Here is a 22,732-nt window from a genome sequence, read left to right as displayed (position 1 = left end):
AGAACCCGCCAGCCCCTTTCCCGAAGCACACTTCAGTGTAAACCCTTCTTGCCCCTTCCAGACTCCGGGGGTATGAGAGGCAGCAGACCCTTATCCTCACTCTCCCCAAAGACCTCCCCATGTTGGCTGATGGTAGGGCAACCCTATGATTTAGTGTCCGAACTGGGACACCTTTGAGTGAAAGGGGCATGATTTGCAATGCATATGCTGGGTCCACTAGCTTATACCAGTTCAGGCCCATAGATGAAAGAACATGAATGCTCTAGCTAATAATTTCCTATCCTAGTCACAGGCTCATACGGACCCTCACGCTGCTCGGAGAGGTCAGTCGGGCACGGGGTGGCTGCTGGCTCATCTTAGAGATGTGAAATTCTAACAGTCCTGAGGTCACACTGCTGGTGGGAGAAACCCAGATGCTCACGATCTAAGTCACAAGCCATGACAACAACACGGCGACGCTTGCCCTGTCTCTTCTTGCCCAAACCTTTCCCAGGTTAAGGAGACATGTTCAAGATCTCCACCAGCCCAGAAGGTCCATGAGGCCTGACTCCGTCACTGGGGTCACTCACTAGCTCTGTGACCTTGACTCAACCTCTCTGCTTCAGTTTCTTCATCTGTAAAATAGGGATAGCACCATCTGTCTCTCCGGGTCCCTGTGTTGAGACAATAGGACCTAGCCCAGGATCTGGCACAATAAATACCGTGGGTGACTGAAAAATATCTGATTAATGGCTGCTGTGTCCTTTTCTTGGCAGAAGCGGGCAACCTCTAGTCAGTCGATAAACGCCAGCTGAGCCCCTGCTATGTGCCAGGCCCGGTGCTACCTGTTTTCTATGCACAATCTCCCTGGGTTCCTCGCATCATTGTAAGGGAGGGCAGATTCTTAACCCCATTCTCCAGATGAAGAGGCAGCACAGCACGCTTAAGGAATGTGGGCAAGGTCACACAGCAAAGAGGAGGCGCTGCCTGGATCGCTGGAACCTAGAGCCCGGCTGTTAGTGTCCGTGCACTGCCCAACTGGGGAAAGGAAGGCCCAGAGAGGGCAGGTTACCTGCCCAAGGTCACGCAGGAGACGGTGGCCCGAGGCCTCCGGACCTCCGAGGGTTTCCGTCTCGGACCCCCCCTCCTCCCGCGCTCCGGCCCCTCCAATCCGCAGCTCTGCGTGCGGGGGCGCGCGCATCCCCCCGGCTGTCCGTCCGTCAGCCGTCTGTCTGGGTGGCTACGCGGGCGCAGCCGTGCTCCCCTCCCCAGCCCGGGGCGCTGCGCAGGGAGAGGCAGGGCGTTCGTGGCGCCCGGCGCGCGCGCCCCACGCCCCACGCCCGCAGCCGACAGACGGCAGCGCCTGCGCCCGAGCCCGCGCCCCCCCAGCCGGTGCGCGGGAGCCGCCGGGGCAAAGTCGCGGCGGCCGGCCGGCTGCGCGATCTCTGGCTCCCTCGCTCGCTCTCTGCTCTCAGGGGAAGGCAAGCCGGGAAGCCCCGGTAACCCGCCCTCCAAGATGAAGAAGCTCCAGGGAGCTCACCATCGCAAGGTAGGGCACGAGGGCGAGGGGGCGCACACGGGGGCGGGGGCACACCTGAAGGCGGAGTGCAGAGAGAGGCCCGCCCCCCGTCCAGGCCCCGGGAGGGTCGGGGAGGGCGCCTGGACCATTGCGAGGTTCTGGGGGAGTCCGGGCTGAGCTAGATGGCAAGGAGGGGCGGGGTCGCGGTCTGCTGGGGCAGGGGGGTGGGGGGGGGGGTGCGGTTGGAAGGAGGGTTGGCAACACGGCCTTCCCCATCTGGGCGTCGGGATGTGTGTGAGGGGACCGAGGTTCGTTGGGCCGAGTCCTTCGAACAGGTGTCTGAAACCCCAGGAGGCGTGGGGTAGGGCGGCTGGGGCCAGGCGCCCGCCCCTCCCCAGCCCCCCCGCCTGTTTCCTCCGGGGGCCGATTGGGGTTGGGGATGTATGAATAGCCGAGGGCCAGCCTTGAGCTGGACTAATTTCAGGGGTGGGGGGTGGGGAGCCGCCCTGGTCCTCATCGGGTGCGCTCTACACTGAAGCAGCGGCGGAGAGCCAGCAGGGGGACGCTATCTTTCCTGCCCGCGCTTTTGCCCTGCGGGGACCCACCACCTGCTTCTTCCCCACCGGCTTTAGCTTCCCTGCTAAGACCCCAGGCTGCCCCACTGCAGGGCTGGCAGGAGGCGAAGGCAGGGAGGGAGGAAATGGGAGAGCCAAGGGATACGGGGGTGGGGTGGAGGCTGGCATGAGAGAGGTGGGCAAATCTATGTTCTTGGAGCCCTGGGCCGGGACCTCAGCCCCTTCCCACCTCCTCCTGTGGGGTCAGACCTCCCGGCCCGAGGAGCCTGTGTTGTTGGGTCAAGTTTTCTTGCTTTGGGCTTAAGAGTGGGGGGTGGGGGGTGGGAGATGTGGTGACCCCACAGGGCCGGTAGGTGTAGATATGAGAGAGAACTCACAGGGGCTGGTGTTATTGCCCCCCTCCCTCCCCTGCCAATTCACGCTTTCTGCCCCTGCATCTGGGGCCATCGGTGTGTGTCTTGGGTCTTCTTGGGCCCTGCCCTCCGTTCTTTTCCATTCTCCTACTCTCTCTCCTTTCCTTTCCTCCCCTCTCCACTGCCACCAGACCACACAGTATGTAAATAGCCATAGTCTGTAAAGCCTTATCTCATGTAATCCTCCAAAATTCTGGGGGCTAGGTCTCTCTAGCCCCACTTTATAGACAAGGCAAAAACAGACGTGGGAGATGCAGCTAGCTGCTTTCCTAAAGGTGGGCTGAGTAGCCCAGGACCAACAGGGCAGGGGTGGGGCCGCCTGGCCTCTGTGTCCCCTCCTTGGGTCTCAAGGTGAATGGGGCAGGGAGTGAGGAATGCCAGGTATCAGCAAAGGAACAGCGGTGTTCAGAGACGAGCACTGGGCTGAAAGTCAGGGAGGGTGGGTTCAGGTCTTAGTCTGCCCTTAACTTGCTCTTTGACCTTGGGCTCGTCTGTTTCCCTCCCTGAAACTCAAGTGTCTTCATCTGCACAATGATGAAGTTGGACTCCACATTTCTATTGTCTCTCGCATCCTGAAGAAGGTGTGAGAGCCTTGGCTTGGGGCAGGCTAACCTCTTCCGGCCCCTGCTGCTGCTAGTGACCTACATCTGTTGGTTCTTAAAAGAGGGGGTGCAGGTCTGGCAAACCCACGATTCTGTTTCTGCGTGACTCCGGATAGGCGGCGGGGGGGGGGGGGGGGGGGACCGGGGGTGGGAGCTTCACACACAGGCGGAAGTGTGAAGCGACTCATTAAGCTTCCAACCCTGCCCCATTGATTTGGTCCCTTGTCTCCCAGCCAGTCCCATCCTCTTTGTGCCAGCCTCCTGGGATTCATCCATGGTGGGGTTGGGGGCTCCAGGTGGTCTTGAGATTGGCTCATCTTTGGAGGACCCAATCCCCTGTCCCTGGAGCAGGAGCAGGCTTCCCTCTGATCGGAGGAGGTGGGGGACAGAAGAGCTGGCAGCATCCTGCTCTTGGAACTCTTGTCACCATGGAAACAGAGAGCCGGGACTGCTCTGTGAGCAGAGAAAGGGCAGCAGCTTCTCAGGAGAGATCAGAGGAACCTCATTACTGGGCCCTCCTGCCAGCTGGCCTGAACAGGGTTGGGGGGGTGGTCACAGGGTGACTGGCCTGTCACACTACCCCATTTCAGGGGCCAATGTTAACTAGCTGCTCCTCCATACCTCCCGGAGCTCGCCTGGCAGGGAGTGATTCCAGAGAGCTAGGACCCACCCAGCTGGGGAGGGACCTTGTGGAAAGGGGCATCAGAGGGCAGGGGTGAGTTTCAGATCAGTCTGGGGGCCACTGCTGCCCTCAGCCCAGCATGTCTGAGATCACCGCAAGCCCAATTACTGGAAAGGGCTTTTTCACGCTCTTCCTCATTATCACCATCACCCATAATTATGCCAGGCTGTCCTTGCTGCCGCTGGCCCTCTGGCCAACAGCCAGCCTCAGGCAGGATCATTACTATGGTCGCCACTGTCACTGAGAGTCACCTCAGTACTGTTACCCCCGTTCTGCCACCTGAACCCATTGCCCCGACCCTGTCACCGCAGCCAGCCAGACACCTCCAGTCCTGTGACACCTGCACTCTCCCTTCCCCGTCTTTATCCCTGCAAAGCCTCCTCTGTCACCACCCAGTTTGTGTGTAGACACCTACTTGGCTGGTGCCGGGAATGGGAATTTGAGGGGGGGAGGGAAGTATCTCATCAATAACTGATTACTGAGTCCCTGTGCTAGGACCTGATCTGGTCTTCAACCACTGTAAGTGCCTCTGGTGAAGCCTCCCTCACAGACCATTAGAACCAGAAGACTAATAGATAGACCTACACTTCTCTGCATAAAGCTCAGCATGCTAGCTTCTTAAAACCCTTTTCTTAAATAGAATTGCAGAATACTGTCTGTTCTAGTCCCTATTTGGAGAATTGCAGTGGGTATTGGTCCATTAAAGGATCTGACAAGTCTTGCAGTAAAGAAAACTTTTGCTTTGTGTTAACCCAGTGTTTCCCAAACTTCTTCTTCTTCTTTTTTTTTTTTTTAGTTTACTTATTTATTTTGAGAGAGAGTGTGTGCACACAGGCCTGGGGAGTGGGGGGAGCGGGAGCGGGGGGAGGGCAGAGAGAGAATCCGAAGCAGGCTCTACATTGTCAGCCATGTCAGCGTAGAGCCCAACTCGGGGCTCAGACTCACAAACCATGAGATCATGACCTGACCCGAAATCAAGGGTCCGATGCTTAAGCAACTGAGCCACCCAGACGATCCCTCCCGAAACTCCTTTGCCTCAAGAATCCTTTTTGCCGCTGAGCACCTGTGAACATCCAAAGGGATGTGTTTTTGGAAACACTGATTTATTCAATGCCTTCTGTGTCTAAATGGGGAAACAAGGCTCAGAAAACTCTTTCCTAAAGTCACACTGTGAAGTGGCACCGACCTGGTACTAGAATTGTAGTCTCCTGACTCCCAGTCCAGAGATATCACTGTTTTCCTATAACCACTGCTGAGCAGGAAACAGGGCGTCCTTTCTCCTCTCTCAAAACCATGAGGTTTGATAATCGGCCTTCTTTGCAGCTGCATTCTTCTCTGCCAAGGGTCTGAATTTCAGAGGCAAGCAGGAAGGGTGTGGCTGTCCCTTTCTTCTGACCCATTCCAGGAGACACTTTGGGGACTGCTCTCTGAATTGTAGATAGTTATCCTGATATCTTTGGGCTCCCCTACAGGCTAACTCACCCCCAGGGCCAGCATTCTAAGCGGCTGGAGGAGGACCTCCATTTCCCAGCCCCAGTCTGAAGGGAGAATGCCCAGTGCACTTCCCCACCCTCCTTAAATTGCAGGAAGGGATCTTAGGGACTGCTGGTTTCCATTCCCCTCTGTGCACGTATCTCTCCTGTAATGACAGGAAGATTGTGACTTTCTGAGATAGACCAGAACTCAGTAGCCTCTTTCTGCTCGTGAACTAAGATTCACAGCACTCCATAGGCCTCCCTGAGCCACTAGAGAATGAATTCAATTCCTCCCTCAGGGGAACCCGTGTTCCCTCCAAGGCCTCTTCTTTCTATGCGAAGGGCCCTTACTTCTCCCCTGTCCTCCCGTGACTACTTCTCCTGAACACCGTCCTGTCTGGCCACCTCCCCAGCGGACATGCTCCAACCTATGTCTTTCTTAAAATATGGTGCCCAGGATAGAGTAACAAAAGGCCAGCACCACAGGCACCTGGGTGGCTCCGTCGATTAAGCGTCCGACTTCAGCTCAGCTCATGATCTCACCATTTGTGGGTTCGAGCTCCGCATGGGGCTCTGGGCTGACAGCTCGGAGCCTGGAGCCTGCTTTGGATTCTGTGTCTGCCTCTCCCGCTTGCACTCTGACTCTCTCTCTCAAAAATAAATAAACATTTTTTTAAGAAATTTAATTCTCTCTCAAAAATAAGTAAACATTTTTAAAACAATTTTTTTTAAAAAGGCCAGCAGCAGCAGTTGAAGACACGGGCTCCAGTGTCAGGAAGCTCTGGGCCCGAGACCCAGCTCTCCACCAGCCAGCCTCATAAAATCATGACACCTCTGTGAGCCTCAATGTTCCTCATGAGTGAAGCAGCGCTTAGACCAGTACTTACTTAGCTCGTAGCGTTATTTTGAGAATGAAATCAGGTGAAACGTTGAGTGCGCGGAGCGCGTAGTAAGAGCTCAGTCCACGGTAACTGTCATTAAGATCGTCGTCGCATCGTCATCAACATAGGACCATCCCTTCATCTGACCTCTGTGCTAACCAAACTGGGACCCAGGTAGCTCTCTTAGTGCTTGAGCCATCCTGCTGGCCTCATACGTTTGTAGTTCCCTGCAACCCAGAGACGCTCCTGCATAGGACCACGTGAGCCCAGGCAAGAGCGGTTGATTTTCCCAAGCAGGAGAGTATCTTTGCATTTAGCCCTGTTTGATTTTATATTCTCATTTTTGTTTAGGGGGGCGGAGGCATCACAGTGCTACCCTGGCCTCACCTTTCTCCCTCACCCCTTTGGTCTCTCCTACTGGCAGCCCATTACCCCAGACCTACTGATGACCCCCAGTGACCAGGGGGACGTGGACCTGGATGTGGACTTTGCCGCGGACCGGGGGAACTGGACAGGCAAACTGGACTTCCTGCTGTCCTGCATCGGCTACTGCGTGGGCCTGGGGAATGTCTGGCGCTTCCCCTACCGAGCCTACACCAACGGAGGAGGTAGGGGCCCGAGGGCCTGCCTGAGGGGCGTCTAGGCTAGTAGGCCACGGCTGGGGGTGGAGTGAGGTTTTAAGTGGCCTTGGCCACCATCTCCCCTGCGACCTTGAGCAGAAATGAAAGCAGTTCAACTCTTTGAACTGGGGCTTTGAACGGGGCTGGGAGAAGCGAGCTCCCTCTGCCTTGTCTTTTTTCATCACTCATCCCCTCCTCTGTCTCCCTCATGCCCAGTTCGGATACCTACTCGGCTCTCCCCCAAGGCCTTGGCCCTTCCCGGACCCCAAGAGATGGGCAGAGAGGCTTCCTCCACTTCTTGAGAGTAGCCTCTATCTGCCTCTCAGCCATCACTGTGCTTTCAAAGTTCTCCCATCCCCCCCTTCTCCCCCACCCCCGTCAGGACCTCACTCCATCAGTCATTCTCACTCTCAAATCTTCGATCCGCCTCCTGTCCTGGTTCCTTCCATTCAGACTGCATACGTGAAGTCTCCCCCATCTTCAACAAATCCTCCGCTGTCCCTGCTTCGCCATCAAGTGACTGTTTGATGTCTCATTAACAGTAGCTGGGGTTGAACACTCACCATCTGCCAGGCCCCGGGCTTGGTGTTCTCACTTAACCCTGACGACAACCCTCCTGGGCGGCACCATTGTCCTGATCTGACGGCCAAGGCTTGGAGAGGCCAGGTTCCTTGTCCAAGGTCATCTGGTGGCGGACCCAACATTCCACCTTCCATTCTGCTTCTCGAGAGCCAGCGTGTTCCCACCCACCCTCGAAGCCTCCTTCCCGTTTCTGCCAAACTCATTGAAGAAACACCTATTGGCAGAGCGACAGAAATCCAAATAGGAGTAGATGAGGCAAGGAAAAGATGAATTGCTGTGACCGGAGTGTGGGACTGTAGCTGGCCTCTGATGCTCTAGGAACTCGATAATGGCCCCAGTTCTGCTGGCTCTCCCTTTCCCTGGTTCCTGATTCTGTTTCTCTCTGGGTGCTCACCTCATTTTCTGCTGGGACAGGCTCCCTCCTTGAGGTTGGGCTGGGGGCGGGGCACAGACAACTCTGGAATGACTTTATCCTCAGAACTGTTCTCTCTGAGTGAATCCATATAGGACCGCAGGGAAGGTCTTGAACTGGCTTGGCTTGGGATAAATACATCTGAGGGGGTGGGGTGGGGTGGCTGTTGTGAGTGACAGTCCTCCCAGAGCCCTATAGTGGTGGGCAGTTCTCTAAAGGAGACAGCTACTGGTATGAGAAGCAAATGGGGAGGGATACTGGGCACAGGGGATGGCCCGTGGCAGCCACAAGCATCTAAGGGGGTGTGGCAGATCGGGGCCAGATTCTGCAGGGTGTTCATTCATTTCCATACTGAGGCGTTTGCACTTTTCTCCGGCAGGGAATTCACTCCTTTATTCGTTCACTCACTCAGTGTTTGCTCGAGGCCCAGCCCTCCTCTGGGCCCTGGGGCTGCAGAGGTGGGGAGATCCCCACCAGCCCCCTTGGCTCTCAGTGAGCTGGTATAAAAGGACAGTCCCAGTCCGCACAAGAAGTGCTCCGTGGGGTCGCAGGTGTCTGCCATCAGGGCAGGGGCGGGGCCGGAGCTGGGCTTTAGGGGAGCTGACCCACCCGAGACCTTCCCCAACCTCCTTCCTCCTCGCAGGTGCCTTCCTCGTGCCCTACTTCCTCATGCTGGCCATCTGTGGCATCCCCCTCTTTTTCCTCGAGCTCTCTCTGGGCCAGTTCTCCAGCCTGGGACCCCTGGCCGTCTGGAAAATCAGCCCCCTCTTCAAAGGTGAGGCCTCATCGTCCCAGGAGGGGTCCGGGCCTGGCGGAGGCAGGGAGGCTGCCCCCTTCCCCCAACCTCTAGGCAGACGGGGGGATGAAGCTCAGAGAGGGGATGGCTTCCGGAGGCCACACAGCCTGGCCTGCAGGAGGCCTCGACCTGAGGGCAGCCCCCACTCCCCCACCCCCAGGTGCCGGCGCGGCCATGCTGCTCATCGTAGGCCTGGTGGCCATCTACTACAACATGATCATCGCCTACGTCCTCTTCTACCTCTTCGCCTCCCTCACCAGCAACCTGCCCTGGGAACACTGTGGCAACTGGTGGAACACAGACCTCTGCCTTGAGCACAGAGGCTCCAAGGATGGCAATGGAGCCCTGCCCCTCAACCTCACCAGCACCGTCAGCCCCAGCGAGGAGTACTGGAGGTCAGGCCTCCGCGGGCCCCTAGCCGCCGGCAGCAGGGAGGGGGCGAGGATGGGCCGGCGTCCCCCAGGGGCTCAGCGTGCACCTGGAAGGCCGAGTGCCGGTGCTGGTGTTAGGTGGACCCCGGTTCTAATCCCAGCTCTTCAGTGACCAGCTGTGCAACCTTACCCAATATATTTGGCTTCTGATGCTCTGCCTTTGCCGTGGGTCTGGTCATATATTTCTGAGGGTCACTGTGAGGATTAAGGGAAAGAAGGTACGATTGTGCCATCCAGCCTATTGGATAATCATGCTGAGTAAATGCTGGTGGACAATCATGATGCTGGTGACAACAGTGATAGGAACCTTGCTGGCCACAGCTTTGCCCCGCGTGTGTGGCGTGTGGCAGGGTGACCAGAGGACTCTCAAATCTCCATCCCCCACAGCCGCTACGTTCTCCACATCCAAGGCAGCCGGGGCATTGGCAGTCCTGGGGAGATCCGCTGGAACCTCTGCCTCTGCCTGCTGCTTGCCTGGGTCATCGTGTTCCTCTGTATCCTCAAGGGCGTGAAGTCTTCGGGCAAGGTAGGGCCTTCTGGGAGGCCCTAGAGGCCTGAGGGGCTGGGAGGCGTCAGGACTTCCCGGAGGAGGCAGGGCATGGACTGAGCCTGAGAGGATGAATAGACTTCCTACTGGGAAAAAGTTCAGGGGCAGGGGCGTGGGGGGGGGGGGCGTGGAGGGGGTTGGCTAGGGATTGGGAAGGGGGAGGAAGAAAGATATGGCGGTAAGGGTGGGCAGTGGCTAGAAACTTGCCAGGGACAGGACTGATCTGTTATTCAAGTTTGCATCCTGACCCAGTGCTTGGCACTTTGAAGAGGCTCCGTCCACATGTGTTTGTTGAATGCTTGGAAGGTGGGTGTATGAGTCAGAGGTAACTGACCAGAACCCAGTTGTCACATTCGATTGCAAAGTCCAGAGGGTGTGCTTCAGGTACAGCTGGGTCTAGGGGTTCAAAGGATGTTATCAGGAATGTGGTTCTCTTGGTCTCTCAGGAGTGCTTTGTATCTTACCTGCTTGGTGAAAGGTTCTCCCTTGCTCCAGTTCTCAAAAACCCTAGAACTGGGTCTCACTGTGTAGGCTGAGTCATGTTCCCATCCCTGAACCGATCACTGTGGCCAGGAGGGTGGGGTGCTCTGCTTGGCTGGGTCTGGTCAGGTGCCCACCTCTGGAGCTGGGAATGGGGTCAGTCCCAGCTAGGGAAAGTCAGGTGACTGGTGTCTGAAGGAGACCAGATGGATGCGAGGCAGACAAAGCCACGGATGCCCACTTGAGGTTATGAAGGGTGGGAAGGACCATGAAGCTGTTTTAGAAAGACTTGGAAACCTTCTGAGTGGTTTATTCACTCATTTATAAATTAGAACTTGTCCCTGTGCAAAATGCTGGGAAGGGTCGCCCACAAGGAACAGAACCAAAAGAGACTAGAAAGGTAGGGTAGAAACCAATGAGAAAGAGGGGAGAAACAATCATGGTGTAAGTCGGGACAGTGACGAGCCTGAGACCTGGTGGCGTTTGCTGAGAAAATGGCTGGAGGTTTGGGAACAGGTGGAGACAGGATGGAGGGGAGTTTTGGAATGTGCAGTGGCTGCTGACCACGCAAGGTGGGCTTTCCTGGGCTAGGGGCATCGGAGGGGAAACTCTCATAACTCCTGCAAGGCAAGGCTTCCGGGCAAGGGGCGAAGGCAGCCTGGACCAGGGCACTGCAGAGCTGGAGAGAGTGGGTGGGTCAGGGACTCCTTGGGAAGCAGCGACAGGACTTTGCTGAGGGATCCATGTGTGGAGGGAGGGGCGCAGGGAAGGAAAGAAAAGCATCATGAATGATGGCTCTTCTCATCTTGGCCTACCCAAAGATTGGGGAGGCGAGTTGGGTAAAATAGGGACTTCTGGAAAAGGAGCAGGGTGGAAGGAAGGTCACCCCTGCCTTCCCTCCCCACTTATCGTGCCTCAGGTGGTATATTTCACGGCCACGTTCCCCTACCTCATCCTGCTCATGCTGCTGGTCCGAGGAGTCACCCTCCCAGGGGCCTGGAAGGGCATCCAGTTCTATCTCACCCCTCAGTTCCACCATCTGTTGTCTTCCAAGGTGAGGCCCTCGGGGCTGGCGCATAGAGGGAGGGGTCAGGCCTGAGCCAGGGAATAGAAAGAGGGCGCCCCTGGGGAAAAGAAGGTGGGGGGGCACCTGGGTGGCTCAGTCGGTTAAGCATCTGACTTGGGCTCAGGTCATGACCTCGCGGTTTGCGAGTTCGAGCCCCGCGTTGGGCTCTGTGCTGACACCTCAGAGCATGGAGCCTGCTTCGGATTCTGTGTCTCCCCCTCTCTCTGCCCCTCCCATGCTCATGCTCATGCTCCGTCTCTCTCTGTCTCTCAATAATAAATAAAACGTTAAAAAAAAAAAAAAGAAGGGGGTAGGAATCCTCCATGTGATGGGCCCCTGCTACCAGACCCTGGGCTCGGCTCTGTGCTCTACACTGTGTGTCTTTTTCACTTATTCTTCACCATCCTATGAAGTAGACATTCTGGGGCACGTGGCTGGCTCAGTCAGAGGAGCGTACGACTTTTGATCTTGGGGTCATGAGTTTGAGCCCCACATTTGATGTAGAGTCCTAAAAAAATATATAAACCTTAAGGGGCACCTGGGTGGCTTAGTCGGCTAAGCGTCTGACTCTTGATTTTGGCTCAAGTCATGATCTGGTTCCTGAGTTCAAGCCCCGTGTTGGGCTCTGCACTCATGGTGCCCGCTGACAGTGTGGGGCCTCCTTGGGATTATCTCTGTCTGCCCCCCCACCAACCCGTGCGAGCACGTGTGTGCTCTCTCTCTCTCAAAATAAATAAAACTTAAAAAAGAAATGTAAAAAAAGGGAAGACATTATTCATCCATTTTACAGATGAAGAAACTGAGGCCCAAAAGAGTGATAAGCTTAAGGTCACAGGGCTAGGGAGTGGCAGAGCCAGAATTCCAACCCAGATCTGACTCCACACCCCAAGGAGGGCATTTGTAATTATGGAAACAATGGTACCGACGGCTTTAACACTTCTCATTTATTAACGGATGCCCGCCTGACCACGCCTTAGCACTTTGCACATATGTGGTCATTAGTCCTCACCACCACCCTCATTTCAGAGGAGGGGCCCGAGGTTCAGGGAGAAGCTGTGGCATGTCTAAGCCATACAGCTAGAAAGTGGGGAGCTAGAATCAAATCCAGGTCCCTCCACCTCCAGGGAGGAGGGAAAGGGGTTCCAATGGGCTTGTTGTCAATATGAATCTACTGAAAATTTACATGAGACGCCACTTCCTTCAGAACTGGACCAAGCTTAGCGATCATCTAGATCCTGGTTGGGGAAACTGAGGCCCGGAAAGGGACTTTCCCCAGTCCTGCAGTGTAAGTGCTGGAACAGGGTTTGCTCCCAGCCCGTGTCACTTGTGAGCCGGGCTCCTTACCACACTATCCCTGGACCTGCCGACTCGCTCTCACTCCACCTCCTTCTGCCTCTTTCCTTGGCCCTCTGGATGCCACGGTGTGCAGCCCCTTCTCTTTGCTCTCCATCTGCACCCTTTCCTGCCACAGGTGTGGATCGAAGCTGCTCTTCAGATCTTCTACTCCCTGGGTGTGGGCTTCGGGGGTCTCCTCACTTTTGCCTCCTACAACACGTTTCACCAGAACATCTATAGGTCAGTGCAGCCTCAGAGCCCTCGAGGCCAGAGCAGGGAGGAGAGTGGCTGGCCAGGGCGGGCCTCCTGGGGTGAGGGCGGGGCCCGCTCACTCTGGCCTGGACTTCTGTGCCCGGACCTCTCCCGGCAGAGACACCTTCATCGTCACTCTGGGCAACGCCATCACCAGCATCCTGGCTGGCTTCGCCATCTTCTCCGTGCTGGGCTACATGTCTCAGGAGCTGGGTGTGCCTGTGGACCAAGTGGCCAAAGCAGGTGGGCAGGCCGGCCAGCCCTGGTGGGTGAGGGGGTGGGGCGGGGGGGGGCACCGCTGGGGCTGGGGCTGGGCCAGGGAGCACAGCGTGGACCGGCAAGGTCGCGGATGGGTTTGTCCAGTGCGTGTGTGGGTTTGCGCGCACACGAACGCGTGTGTCTTTGCCGGTCTCTGGGTGTCCGAGTGCAAAGGGGGTGTGCGTCAACCTGAGTCCGGAGATAAATGGATTTCTGTGCGAGAGTGTCTTATGTTTGATCACATCTTAGTAACTTGCCTTGTTTGTCCAAGTGAGTCATTTCCTATGTCAAGAGGTCTGTGTGCACGTGAACTGAGGGTTCAAATGAGGATGCGAATCAGTGTCTGGTGCCAGTGGACGTGTCTAAGTGTGTGTGTTAGTGGACTGTTTGTGTCAATGATGGTATACGTAAGTGTATGCAAGTGAGGTTTTATGTTGGGTCTTGGGTTTATTCATGTACTCATTTTTTTTTTTTATTTTAGAGAGAGAGCGGGGGAGAGGGAGAGGGAGAGAGAGAGAGAGAGAGAAGAGAATCTTAAGCAGGCTCCATCGTCAGCATGGAGCTCGATGTGGGACTCGATCCCACGACCCTGGGATCCTGACCTGAGCCAAAATCAAGAGTCGGATGACCAACCGACTGAGCCACCGAAGCACCTCTCACACACTCATTGTTAATCCATTTATTTTATCAATCTATGTTTCTTGAGCACCAACAATGCACCGGCCTGCGTCCTAGGAGTTAAGTGTTAGAGGTGTGCAGATAGCGTGCGTCTCTGGGCTTGGCTGAACTAGTATGGCCCGGTGGATGTAAGCGACCACGTGTGTTTGAGTGTGCATGTGGGGGGCCTGCCCCGTGCCCCAGGCTGCTGACTCTTTGTGCCCTTGGCCCAGGCCCCGGCCTGGCCTTTGTCGTCTACCCACAGGCCATGACCATGCTGCCTCTGTCGCCCTTCTGGTCCTTCCTTTTCTTCTTCATGCTCCTGACTCTTGGCTTGGATAGCCAGGTGAGCCTCGTGTGTGCCAGCGGGCCCCCTGTGGTGTGTGTTTGTGTCTGTGAGGTGGGTGCGTCTGTGTGTGTCCACGTGTGATGTGTGTCTTTGTGTGAGATGTGCGACTGTGTGTGTGTGCGTCTGTGTGTGCTGTGTCTATGCGTGATGTGTCCGTGTGATGTGTCTGTGTGTACCTCTGGGGGTGTCTGTGCACGTGTGCTGTGAGGGGGGCAGAATTCTGACCCTCCTCCCCCCTCCCCCCAGTTTGCCTTCCTGGAGACCATTGTGACAGCTGTGACAGACGAGTTCCCGTATTACCTGCGGCCCAAGAAGGCTGTGTTCTCGGGGCTCATCTGCGTGGCCATGTACCTGATGGGGCTGGTCCTCACCACCGACGTGAGTGGTGCTTCGGGGTGGGTGGGCAGCTGGTGGGTGAGGCAGGGGCAGGCGCCCGCAGCAATGTCTGTGATCGTTCCCTGGGCTACCGGCTTGTTCCCGTTCGGGAGGAAGCTGGCCCACCCCAGGCGCTCTCCCCGAGGGCAGCTCGGTCTAGGACCCAGAGTCCTGGCTTGGAAGTATAAAAGACCTGGCCTCCAGCCTGGTTCCTGCTCTGGCTGAATGACCCCAAGACAAGTGGCTTCCCCTCCCGGAGCCTGTTTTCCCACCAATAAGATGGGGCTCTACGTCTAGGATTGTTGTGAGACTCAGGATGGTGTGTGTAAAGGGCTTGGCAGGTAGACAGCCGTCCCACTGTTACCGTCTTGCTGTCACCGCTGGCCTGGCTGCTTCCTGCCCACCTCCTGCCTGGAGAAGGTGTTGCAGCAGGGAGCAAGACCGGGGTGAGGGAACCCCAGAGCTGTGACTTGTGTTCCAGGGGGGCATGTACTGGCTGGTGCTTCTGGACGACTACAGCGCCAGCTTCGGGCTAATGGTGGTGGTGATCACCACGTGCCTCGCCGTTACCCGGGTGTATGGTGAGAGGGGCCACGGGAGGCGGCGTTGAGGCTCCCCACCGTGGGAGGGTGGGAGTCTACTCTGGAGCCCGCCTGCACTGGGTCCCCGGTCCCAAGGGCCAGGGTCTCCAGTCGGGGCAGTTGGGGTGGAGGAGGGGCTGCTGGTGGGGCCATTCTCCTCCCCTCCCCCGTGCAGGCATCCAGAGGTTCTGCCGGGACATCCACATGATGCTGGGCTTCAAGCCGGGCCTGTACTTCAGGGCCTGCTGGCTGTTCCTGTCCCCGGCCACGCTTCTGGTAATGGGTGGGAAAGAAGGCTGCTGGCTGGGGCCCCGGGGCTGAGAGTAGGGCCCCGCCCTGGGCACTCAGGCCGGTAGGGCTGCCCTGGCCTGGAGTGGGCCTCTGTCAGGGCTGAGGGGTGGGTGGGCACCAGGATCTTCATCTACTCCCGTCCCCTTGATGTCCCCAGCTGTTATATCCGGGCTGGCCCTAGCCCTGCATTTGGTTGGCAAAATGAGTGGGGCATTCTCAGGCCTCGGGGCCTTAGGGCGGGGGCTTTGAGGCTCGTGTGTTTGCTTGTGTCTGTGCTTTCTTGGCCTTGGAATTGAAGCAGTTCAGGCACAGGCTGTCTCAGGAATTGGGTGCTTCAGAGCTGGGCTGTCTCAGGCCTTGCAAAGGCTCCGAGGATGGACCATCTTAGGTTCTGCACAGCTAAGGTTATCTCCGACACTGGGTGGCTCTGAGCTGGGCTCCCTCAGGCCTTCGGGTAGCTCAGACCTGGGCTACCCCAAGCCCTGGGGCCTGTGCAAAGCCCACTGTGATGCTGGGGCCCCCGCCTGCAGGCCCTGCTGGTATACAGCATCGTCAAGTACCAGCCCTCAGAGTACGGCAGCTACAGATTCCCAGCCTGGGCAGAGCTGCTGGGCATCCTGATGGGCCTGCTGTCCTGCCTCATGATCCCAGCCGGCATGCTGGTGGCCGTGCTCCGGGAGGAGGGCTCGCTCTGGGAGGTAAGTCTGCCCTTGGTCTTCCCGACCCGTGGCCCAGCCCCGGGCCCACCTGCTGGAACAGAACACATCTGCACCAGCACCTTATCCAGGGCCTTGCAGGCTTTTCCAGCCAATAGCCTGAGCTGTGAATCCTGCTTGGGGTAAGGCAGTCTCAAGGGGCTTCGGGTCCTGCCCTGTGGCCCCCGGGGCCACTCGAGGCCTCTGAGGGGGAGCACACTCCAGAGACCACCGATGTTGGCCAGTGTCCACGTGTGTTGGGGAGAGGACAAGGGAATGGCCCAGGGTCCCACTGTGAGTCGGGCAGAGGTCAGGACCTAGACTCCGGTCACCAGCCCAAAGCTTCCCTATGAAACTCAAGGTCAGAAGGCAACACTGAGGGACCCCAGAGGGTGGACTGTCACTCTTCTCCCTGCTGCAGCCCACGGGTGGCCTGAGAACGGGCTGATGGTGGGAGCCGTGCCCACGCCAGGCTTTGTGAAGAGATCTAGAAAGCACAGAGAATGCAAGCTGTCTGGGCACGGGGATCTGCAGGCCTCAGAAGAGGGGAGTGGGCCAGCGGGTGTGCTGTGATGCTGTGTGACCACTGCAGTGTTCTGCCCCTCTCTGAGCCTCATCACACTCTTGGGACTTCTGACACCATGGGTGTGGAGTCCTCTGGGGGCAAGAGGCTGTCATAGTGAGCAGAGCTGAGGGAGGCTACTAGGGCCTGGGAAGAGCCTACGGACCCCCAAACAGAGCCAGCAAGTGCTGGTTCATAAGAGCTAATTGTTAAATACTCAGGGATATTGTGAGCCAGTTGTTAAACCATCGATAACTTGAAACTGACCTTGGTGGGAATATTTACACCACCGGAACTGGTGACAAATCGAGCCTCCTGTGCCCCTCCATACACCACCCCCAGCCTGCTCGTCAGCTCCCTACTTCTCCCACCTCCCATAGAGCTCCACTGCACCTCAGCTGTCCCCCACCCCACCTTCACATCTCCACCTGGAGAGAGGCTCAGAGCCCTCCCCCTGCAGAAATGACTGCACCACCCAGACCACAGGCTAGTCCTGGAGTCCAGCCACCGCTCTGTCTCCAATTGCTGTGTGACTAGGAGCAAACGCCTTGCCTTCTCTGAACCTCGGGAGCCCCACCTGTACCTCTAAAGGAAACCTGTCTCCTTGCGTGACAGCCAGGGTGTCTGCAAAGGAAAGGAGGAGACAGCCAGGTGGCGGGACCATGTTGTTGTGGGGTCAGCACTGCAGAGGACTTCCCAGGTCCGGAGTGCCACCTTCAGAAACCAGGGCTTCTAGCACTGACACACTAGGAGGAATCCTAGGTCTGCCTTTTGCCAGCTGCATGACCCTAAGCAAGTTAACACACCTCTCTGAACCTTGCTTTCTCTCTCCTTAAAGTGAGGACAGTGACACCTACCCATAAGGGTTGCTGTGAGAAGAAAAGAGGCTCGTCAGCATCTTCAGAACTGTGAGGGGCAGAAAAGCAGAGTATTCTAAAAGTTTAGGATGGAATCAGACTGCCTGGGTTCAAACCCCAGGATGACCACTGTGTGAGCTTGGCCAAGGTGACCGACCTTGCTGAACTTTACCTCCAGATAGTATCTGTGGGAGTAGAGGATGAAAGTCATAATGCCCCTTTCCCAGGGACTCTGTAAGGATTGAAGAAGCCCACATTTAGCGTAAGGCTAGAACATGGTGAATGCTTTGTTCCCCACCAGGGATTCTCACGGGGGCGATTTTGCCCTCAGAAGCCATTTGGTAATGTCTGGAGGCACTTTGATTGTCGTAAGAGTACAGCGTCAGTGGGGAGAGGGCAGGGATCTGCTAACCATCCTCAGTGCGCAGAACAGCCCTTACGCAGGGACTCTCCAGGCCGAAACGTCCACGGTTCTCAGGTCAGGAAGTCTTGATCTAGGCACTAGTGTGCAGCTGGGAACAGACCTAAGTCCTTGCCCTCAGGGAGCTTGTATTTTAATGTGGGAGACAGACAATAAACAAACAAATACATAAAGGTAGTGGCAAGTACTATACTTAAAAAAACAACAACAACACAGAAACAAAAACAAAAAACAAACCCTAAATTTAGGAATAGAGAATGATGGGAGGTGGTATTTTGGCCAGGGTGTCTGGGAAGACCTCCCAGGGGGGTGGGGGTGTGTGTGGGGACAGACACCTGGCCAAATCGACAGGGTGATCTATCTAGCTTTGGAAGGGGAGAGCATTCCAGGCAGAAGAACAGTCGGTGCAAAGGCCCTGAGGCAGGAGGGGCTGGCATGTTTGAGGGCAGCAAGGGGGTCGGCAAGACTGGATCAGAGCAGGTGAGGGCAGAAGGAGAGTGGTCGGAGCTGAGGTCAGGGAGGCAGGCAGGGGCCAGGACGTGGAGGCCATGGTGAGCACTTTGGGTTCCATTCTAAGTGAGATGATAACCCACTGGCAAGTTTCTGAGCAGTGGGGTGACATGCTCTACAACAGTTAAGTGTCACCATGCTTTGAGTATGGAGCCATGCTAGGCCTTAGGCTAAGGGCACTGCACACGTTATCCTCCTTGAATCTGCACCCAGCAGGCTCCACTTGATGTTGGTTGTCCGTCTGCCTTCAAGGGTCTGGGGCTCTTCTCCCTGCAGCTCAGGCAGAAGGCTTTGGGGAATGTAGTTGGAAAAGGGAGGAACCCTAGAACGTCCAGACTTAGTCATTGTCTTAGTCACCTCCCTCCTCCCATGGAAACTGGGGCTTGAGAGGGAAAGGTCAGACATCAGAGTCAGAGCGAGGCCAAATGTTAGACACTTGGAAGGTCAGCGACAGTCCTGTCTCAGTTCTCCTGCTTCCTGGCTCTTTCCCAAACCGCCCAGCTCCTTAGGACTCAGCATTTAGGGGAAGGCACCCAGAGTGGGCTCCTGGATTGCAGTCACAGCAGACACCATTTACTGGGCCTTGCCCTGTTCCCGGCACCCTGCTAAGTGCTGCATCTCAGGGCCTGCCCGTGAGGGCATCATGATCCCCCAGTTACAGACGAGGAAACAGAGCATGGAAAGCTTAAATCCCATGCCCAAAGGCCACCCAGCTCGTGACAGCAGAGCAGGACTCTCATCCAGGCGTGTGGCTCACTCCCCTCGGGAAGGTGCTACCGCCCGGGCCCCCTGGGATTCTTGCGCGCACTGATCCAGGTGCCGTGGTGAGGTCTCTGCCCGGTGCCCGGCCCCAGGAAGCACTGCACCACGAGCGCCGGCCGTTTTCACCGCTCTCCTTGCTCTGCTGCAGCGGCTCCAGCAGGCCAGCCGACCGACCATGGACTGGGGCCCATCGCTGGAGGAGAACCGGACTGGCATGTACGTGGCCACGCTCGTGGGGAGCCAGTCACCCAAGCCACTGATGGTGCACATGCGCAAGTACGGGGGCATCACCAGCTTCGAGAACACTGCCATCGAGGTGGACCGCGAGATCGCTGAGGAGGAGGAGTCTATGATGTGAGACAGGAGGCAGGCGGACAGCCTGCCCGGCCGCAAAGGGTAGCTGTGCCCTCTGGGGCTCTGAGAGGCCCCGAGGCCGTGGGAGGTTGCCCCGGGTGATGCCGGTCCCCCGTGCAAGTCCTTTCTTGTGGCCTCTGCCTCTCCTCCGTCTACCTTCTCCGCGCGTGCACACAAACCCACTCAGAGCTCAGCCCTCATTTCGCAGATGGATGAACTGAGGCCAGGGAGGAGGGACTTGCCCAAGGTCACATGGCGGAGGGGACTGGACGCCAGGCCTGCTGGCCAACCAGCTCCCTTTCTCATGTGGCAGGTGGGAGCATCTTCTCATCTCCGTTCAGGGCCCAGACTCCTCTCTTTTCTAGGGGAGGCTCCCCATACACTTCGAACAGCCAGAATCCGAGCTGGGCAGGGACGCCCAGGGCATGGCAAGGCCCACGAGGCCCCAGGCATCAAGGGTTAGCAAGTCAGGTGGGAGAAGGACCCCTGAGGACTCATGTGCCCACCAGGTTTCCTGAAGGAGGTGGGGCCTGAAGGCCCTGGAGGATGGGGCAAGTTGGGAGGGAGAGAGGAAGAGGAGGGCAGGGGATGGAGGCCCCCGTGTAACCCCCGTGCCTCCCCTGGAGCCCCGGGCAGAAACCAAAGTGTTCCTAGGTTACAGCAGGGTCCAGGTGGGAATGACGAATGAGGGGGAGGGGGAGGAGGGACGTGGGGTGGGCAGGGGTTTGCATGATCTGGGTGTGCTTTTGATAGAATATCTTTCAGGGTCAGCGTGCAGGGTGGCTTCAAGGGGACAGGGCGGAGGAAGCAGGCCTGTGGAGGGCAGGCAAGAGGGGCGGTGGCCTGAGTGAGGGGGTGGGGTGGGGAAAGGAGGAGGACCCCACGCTCCCCTCCCCCCCAGAAAAGGGCCGGCAGCCTCCCACACTGGACCCCCGCCCTCTGGTGTAGGGAGCCCTGGGCATGATTAGGACAGAGGACACAAGTGGACAGGTGGGAGTGAGGGGTCCTAGTCAGGACCCAAAGCCCCTGCATTCCCTTCTCCCTGCCCTGGCGGCCCTCACTGTCTCCTCCAGCTCCGGGCACTGCTGGGAAGTTGGCCTTGGCTGTGGACGACCAAGGCAACTAAGAGGCTTGGAGATGGTCCGCACACGTGGCTGTCTTGGTCCTGATGCTGCCCACCCCTGCTCCGGGACGCGGGTCCCCGGGCCCAGGCATGGGGTGCGGAGCCAGCGAGCCCAGGGCAGCCGACTCAGCCCCGTGGCCAGAGGCCTTGGCATCTTCAGTCCCCGGCACAGGGGGGCTGTCCTGGGGCCCCCACTCGCCCCCGAGAGATAAGGGTGGGGTGTGCAAATGCCTGAGTAGAGCTTCTGCCCACACGGTGCTCCCCAGCGGGGCAGAGCACCCTCGTGCAGCGGGCCGGCCTCTGTGCCCTTTGTCCTGCTGTCTCCCCAGCCCATCCATGTTCCGTCCGTTTGTTGTCAATAAACACCAACGAGCTCATCCTTCTCACCCCTTCTCCTTACCACTGAGAACCATGAGGTGGGCAGCCCAGGGCTCTCCGGCTCCCGTTGGACGGCCGAGGGAACCGAGGCTCAGCTGTTTGCTTCCCCGGGTCCCCCGGCTTCTGACACTTGCTCTGCCATTGTGCTATGGCCGTGGTGGGTGGGTGGGCTGAGGAAGGGTGGTGAAGAGGAGGAAGCCCTTGAAGACAGCTTTGCCCCCCCTTGTACATCTGGGCAAACTGAGGCCCACCGAAGGGGAAGACTTGCTCGAGACTACCCAGCTGAGGCAGGAGGCCGTCCCCTTTCCCCCTCCAGCTGCTTCCCAGCCTTACCCACAGGTGCAGCTGGGGCTAGAAGACCAGGGTTGGGAGGGGCCCAGAGTTTCCCAGGCTGGTGCGACCCACCCCCTCCTGGCAGGACGTTGCCACATAAAAGAGTCCCAGGGCCTTTCAAATGCGAAGCCCAGGTGTTTGCAAAGGCTTTGACTGGGGGTGGGAGAAAAGGCCGCTGCCTATTTTGGATATTAATAAATTTCCCCTAACAAAGAGCCAGGCCCCCTCCTGCCCCTCTTTGGGGCCCGTAGGTGGAGGAAGAGTGATGGGTTTGCTAATTTGCTGAGGGCACAAGAATGGCCTTCACAGTTCAAGGTGCCTCTTCCCACACTCTTGGGGGCAGGCTCCAGTCTTGCTAACAGAGGCCCCTGGTGCCAGCACAGTGGCCCCAGCCCAGGAGAGGGCACTCTCCAGGCCCCCCAGCTCTCTCTAGGACAGACCCCAGGCCCCGGGCCAAGGTCCTGCGAGTACTCCTTGCCCAGCCTCTTGGGTGCAGCCTGGGGTCCTGGGAGTCCAGAATAGGCGATCCTAGAAGTCTAGGTTTCTCTTCTCCCAGGTTCCCAGTCTGGATTTGGAGAATACCAGGAGTTTGTGCAGCCCACCAGTTTCACTTCCAGTCCCTCCAAGACTCACTTTCCCCTTGCTCCTGGGCCTGCGGGTTCCTGGTCTGCCCTCCCCGGTCCCATCTTCCAGTGTGTCCCGCTTTTCCCATTTCCGCTGCTCCCAGACAGGCTGTCCTGCCACATCACCCTTCTCCCACCTCTGCCGCCAGCGCCAACCCCCAAACGCCCCCAGACCCAACCCCCCGAGTGCCCCCAGCCCCATTCCCTCGTTGACTTCAGATCTCCCTGGCTCAGAACAGACCCCAGCCGGGCCCGGCTGCAATGGGAACTGACTGGGGACCAGGAACACCTGGCTGGAGGGGTCCGTGGCGACGTAGTGGGCAGCTCAAGGAAGACGTCAGCCCCATCTGGAGTAGAACCCCAGCCTAGAATCCCAGAACGCCCTAGCAGGTGACAATCCAGCGCCTGCAGAACCCGGCAAGCAGGGAAGCGGGTGCGGGATCGTGCTTTGCAGAGGCTGGTCAGTGGTGGGGACCGTGGGGCACTAGAGAACAAAGCGTGCCTCTCTTCGGGGGAGGCTGACCCTCAGAAGTAGGGGCCCAGGTTGCTGGATACCCTGGCTTTTCAAGACAAGCTGGGAGTGAGGATTTTTGTGAGAAGCTTCCCATTTTTGAACATGAGCAACTGATGGGAAGCAAGTGACACAGCGTGGCTCCGTTAGGGTGGCTGGCAGGCCCACTGCTCTGCAGAGGCAAGGGGTAGTAGGGCTGTGTCCTGTGGTGAGAACGTGGCATAGCGGAGGCCGGATCCAGGGCCCCCCCCTCTACTCAGTGTTCTGCTCCCCTTCTCAGCTGACCTCTGTGTGCATGGACCCCTGACCCGGGGAGGCCAGTGGGGGGCCCTGGGAGGCAGCATATGTGCCTGGCTCAGGTGTGCTGAGGGTGCCCTGGGGCCCCTCATTGCTGTTCTAGGAATGTTCTAGAACTCATCAGAGACGATGTTCTCTTGGCGGGCAC

General features: G+C 57.7%; 1 protein-coding gene across 1 annotated transcript; it reads left to right on the top strand.

Annotated features, from left to right (window-relative positions):
- The first annotated feature begins 1,401 nt into the window (after window positions 1-1,401).
- On the top strand, window positions 1,402-20,819 carry SLC6A7 (solute carrier family 6 member 7). The gene is made up of 14 exons (XM_030329416.1): window positions 1,402-1,528; window positions 6,551-6,734; window positions 8,384-8,515; window positions 8,697-8,931; window positions 9,355-9,493; window positions 10,914-11,048; window positions 12,532-12,635; window positions 12,766-12,890; window positions 13,796-13,908; window positions 14,158-14,289; window positions 14,768-14,867; window positions 15,043-15,143; window positions 15,689-15,856; window positions 19,114-20,819. Exons 1-14 carry the CDS (start codon window positions 1,496-1,498, stop codon window positions 19,321-19,323), a joined length of 1,911 nt encoding a protein of 636 aa, XP_030185276.1. The 5' UTR covers window positions 1,402-1,495; the 3' UTR covers window positions 19,324-20,819.
- The last annotated feature ends 1,913 nt before the right edge of the window (window positions 20,820-22,732 follow it).

The sequence above is a fragment of the Lynx canadensis genome, chromosome A1, assembly GCF_007474595.2.
Source record: "Lynx canadensis isolate LIC74 chromosome A1, mLynCan4.pri.v2, whole genome shotgun sequence".
Lineage (NCBI taxonomy): Eukaryota > Metazoa > Chordata > Mammalia > Carnivora > Felidae > Lynx > Lynx canadensis.
The sequence above is the reverse complement of the archived record's forward strand: the minus strand, read 5'-3'. Positions and strand labels throughout refer to the sequence as shown.

Bases quoted from the DNA above. Each gene is read 5' to 3' on its own strand.
- SLC6A7 (XM_030329416.1), top strand. From the start codon at position 1,496: ATGAAGAAGCTCCAGGGAGCTCACCATCGCAAG. The intron at 12,636-12,765 runs GTCAGTGCAGCC...CTCTCCCGGCAG, and splicing joins TTTCACCAGAACATCTATAG to AGACACCTTCATCGTCACTC. The intron at 14,868-15,042 runs GTGAGAGGGGCC...TCCCCCGTGCAG, and splicing joins CGCCGTTACCCGGGTGTATG to GCATCCAGAGGTTCTGCCGG.